The sequence below is a fragment of the Mus pahari genome, chromosome 8, assembly GCF_900095145.1.
Source record: "Mus pahari chromosome 8, PAHARI_EIJ_v1.1, whole genome shotgun sequence".
NCBI lineage: Eukaryota > Metazoa > Chordata > Mammalia > Rodentia > Muridae > Mus > Mus pahari.
Genome location: NC_034597.1, coordinates 68,377,000 through 68,381,318, shown reverse-complemented (window position 1 = coordinate 68,381,318; position 4,319 = coordinate 68,377,000). Strand labels below are relative to the sequence as shown.

At 42.0% G+C, this 4,319-nt stretch overlaps 1 protein-coding gene across 1 annotated transcript in view; it reads right to left on the bottom strand.

The window, feature by feature from the left end:
• The window catches only part of Epsti1 (epithelial stromal interaction 1), a 96,359-nt gene that overhangs the window by 65,046 nt on the left and 26,994 nt on the right, over positions 1 to 4,319 (bottom strand). Inside the window, exon 5 of the mRNA XM_021203733.1 lies at positions 3,938 to 4,021. Within this exon, the coding sequence (XP_021059392.1) occupies positions 3,938 to 4,021 (84 nt within the window). The remainder of the gene's footprint in view (positions 1 to 3,937; positions 4,022 to 4,319) is intronic.

Genomic DNA, 4,319 nt, shown 5'->3' with positions numbered 1-4,319 from the left:
AAGAGAAGAGAAGAGAAGAGAAGAGAAGAGAAGAGAAGAGAAGAGAAGAGAAGAGAAGAGAAGAGAAGAGAAGAGAAGAGAAGAGAAGAGAAGAGAAGAAAGTGAGGCAAGATCATGGTAACTGGAGCCTAGAATACAAATGAAAACTCCTGGACACTGGTCAATGTTAACACTACAGCTGAACTAGAGGCCCGGAAATTTGACATGGCCAAGAGTGTCACGTGCGTCTTCTCTCCAACAATCTCACAGGTGAGTTTAACACAAGTGAAATCATCAAACCTATTGGATTTGTGACAGATAACTGTAAGCCTTGCCTCCCTGCCTTGCAAGAAGCTGATAGACTAAAATCAAATGGAAGAGTATTAGAGAGTTTCTTTATCCTTATAACTAGGGTAGGGCACCTTTACTACGAGCTAGGGCTGGGCATGGGGCTGCATGTCTTTAATCTTAGTACTTGGAAGGCAGAGGCAGCATGGAATTCACTCATACAGTGAATTCCAGGGCAATTAGGGCAGTAGAGTAAAACCCTGTCTCAAGATAAATAAAAGAGCTAAGAGCAAGTTATTATGCTCAAGACTATGTTAGTTCTACTACTCTTGTACCCATTTTATAATTAAGGCAAAAGGATCCCAGGATAACTAGCAGTCTAGACTCTAAATGCCTGTGCCCCAGAGATACCATTCTCATTCCAGCATCATGGTATTAATTAATGAAAACCCACTGCACTTCAACATCCAAAGACTTAATGCCTGTGTCAACGCCACCTCAAAAGTGCTGGGTATAAGAAACATATTTCTTGGAAACCTGGTGTGTCTTAAGAATTTACAGAATTTGAAATATTTCCCAGTTCATACAATGCTTAAATAATTTCATGAATGTTAATTTTTTTTGTCCTTAAAGCCATTAGTCCTTGCTTCTTTCTTCTTGCCTTTCAGAAGTAGGAAGCAACAGGTATGATGCCCTAAAAATATGTATATGAATTCATTTACATCTAATATGCATAATTTATAGTCTACCGGTTAGCTCCTACAGCACTGAGCAGCATTCAAATGAACTATGTTTCTCAGGGTCTATAAAAAAGCACAATGGCTTCACTTGCTGCAAGCGACTTTGGTAGCCACAACTTGAGGAACAAGTATGATTATGAGTTGAATATAACAGATATTTATTCTCAGAACATTCAATTTAGCTGACAAGATTGTTGTGGTGACCTATGAAAACTTATTACCATAGTTTACGTATGAAGTAGCTACTCAAAGACTGATCTAGGGAAATCTTGGATCTCCATGACAAGCAGTGGTCACTGTTAGGGCTTTGAGGAAGTTACTGCCCTGGGAAGGCTCTGATTTAATGCATACATCATTCCACGGATGCATTAACAGGCAATAAGAAAGACACCTTGAGGGTTTCTCAGGGATTTGCCAGACTCCTACATGGCAGTAGTTGGCTTGGCTCTGCATTGGCTCAGACTTCCTGGGCAGTATTCATCTGCTGGGGGGAGGAGGGCAGAGTCCTGTGGGCCAGTGTCCGTGCATGTGTTTGCTGTGCATTTTAAAGACTAAGTGCCCCATAAGCACAGTCATTATCACTTCTCCCAGCCATTATCACACTGGCAATGCAGAATATGTCACCACTAGATCGCTAATATCCACTCTTCTGTCTGACGCAAGCTACTAAACGGGCATACGTAGCCGTGAGCAGCCACAGATGATCATAGTCAACAGAAAGGTCTGGGTCTGGTAAGAGTGAAAGCCAGCCAGATAAACCAAGTCCCACTTAAATGAATGCGCCACAATTTTTCATGTACCTAGGAATCAGCTTCGAGAGCTTGGCAGGATACAGTTTACAGTAGGTCCAAGGTAGGCTCAAGAGAGCCTGCACACCCGCAAGTCCCAGGTAAGGCCAATTCTGCTCATTGACCTTCTGGTTGGAAAGGCTAGAGAGCTGATCCTTCTCCATCACGTTCAAATTTATATCATTATTATCAATTTAGGAAAGCTAATTCAATTAATGTTTCAGCGACTAAAGATTGCCATGGCTCTATAGCTGTGGTGTGACCTTGAAAGAGGTTCATTTGAGTGTTAAAGAGCAGAGTTTCACCCACCCATTAAGAATGTGTCTTGTTGTGCATGAAAAAATGAACTGTAAACAACCCACAAGCCAGCCAAACAAGGTTGTAGGGACAAAATAACACCAAGCAAGACTTAGATGAGCGTCTATAACAACAACCGAAATTCTCCAGGTTCTCATAGTCTTTAATCCAGTTTCTGGTAGTGTTTTCCATGGTTCGACTTGATATGCAGATAGACTGCATAAGATGTGTTTTCTTCCCGCTACAGTCACAGACCAAAGCTCCAGCTTTTCAGGTAGGAGACAGGAAGAGAAAGAGATGAAGAACAGAACCATGGAGAAGAGAGATGTGTAAGAGAAAGAGATGGAGAAAAGGTAGTTTCAGTAAAGCTCTTTTGTGTAATAGCCAACTGGTAGTGGATTGCAGAATCAAAATTTGTAAATAAATTACCTGTGTGTTTTTTTATATATATATACATTCAGCACTTATTACAGTTTGTGTGAGCAAATCCGGGCTTGGTGCCACCTGCATCACTATGGCAACAAGTTGCTCTTGGAGTTGGGAGGTGGTACTTGTAGAATCATTTTACAGGAAGAGTTCTGAGAAAGTTGGGAGCTTGCCCAAGGTCAAACAACAATGGCAGATACTCTCCAAGAAAATCGAGAGAATTCCTTCAGGGAGGGGCAAACCTGAATTCCCTCTCAGTGTCGCATAAGCCAACAGCTTCTGGCTTCCTTAACTCGAACTGCTAAAAAATATCTGTTATGTCTAGGTGTGGTGGCTCATGCCTTTAATTCTAGCACTCAAGAGGCAGAGGTGGCTAATTTCTGTGTGTTCTAGGCTAGGCAGGGCTGCATAGTAATACTCTGTCTCCAGATAGGTAGGTAGATAGATAGATAGATAGATAGATAGATAGATAGATAGATAGATAGATAGATCTATTGCTTAAAATACGGTTTAAACTTTGAAAAATAATAATAATCTTTAAAATAATAATAAATAATCTTTAAAAATAATCAAGAGGAGAAAAGAAGGAGGAAGGGGAGGAAGAAGAACAAAGATAGAAAGGGAGAAAGAAAGTAAGAGATGGGGGAGAAAAAGAGGAAGGGAGAAAGGCAAAGATAGGAAAGGGTGGGGGGAACCAAGCAGGCCACAGGGACAGGAATTCTGTTGCTAAGAAGCAGCTGCGATGTGCTGCGTGTGGCCTTCAGAACCATGAGTCAATTCCCTAATCTCAGACCTCCAACACTAAGCCTCACTTCCTGTTAGGCCTTCGCCAAAGGGGAGGGGCTAAACCATTGCCACCTTGTTTCTTGTTCTTTAGCAAATGAACATTGGTAAGAGATTCTCCCCAAGTTCTGGATGCTACTAAAAACTTAAGTATGGCTGTTCGGTTGAGAAAATCTGACATCACTGCCGCTAAAAGGCTGGTGCATACACATGCTCTTTCTCTCCATGGCAAGAAGGCTGTGTTTACCTTCAATACACTCTCCCTGGAAAAAAAAAAATCTGTTTGGATATGACCATGGCCCACTGACTGATTTTGTTGCTTGTTCCTTTGTCTTTTGGGCATCCACAGTGCTCAGAGGTGAGGTGGTGGGTGTGGGGACTCACATGTCCGGTTCTGAGACTAGGATGTTGGAATATGAAAGATTCCCAGTTACTCTAATTACGTGTGGGTCGTCGTCGTCGTGGGGCACCTTATCTTTCCCCTCTTTGTCATTTCCTCATTTGCACAATTGGATAACAGCCACCTTCTCGGATGACAGCGAGGGTTGAGTGAGGGGCACTCTGGACTGCGTCTGGAGGGGAACCTGACAGCTGGCCCTCAGTAAGCATCAGCCGACCTCCCCGCCACCCACTCACCTTCTCCCTCTGGATTGCTTTCATTTTTTGGAGCTTGGCTTCCTCAGCTTCCTTCCTGATTCGAACAGATTCGTCCCTCTTGAGCTGAATTGTGGTGAGATTACAGAGAACAGGAAAAAAGAAAAAGAAGTTTAAAAAAAAAAAACAGTTACCATTTTTCAGTCTGAACTTCCGGAACACAAAATTATGATGAAAGGCAAATTACAGTATTGTTTGTGTTATACCTTGCCATGATTATAGGTTGTTACTTTAAGCCACTTAGATACCAGAAAATGGCCAGGCTGCATCTCCTGCCTAAGAAATCTTAGTGTTCCTTCATGGGTATCTATCTATCTATCTATCTATCTATCTATCTATCTATCTATCTATCTATCTATCTATC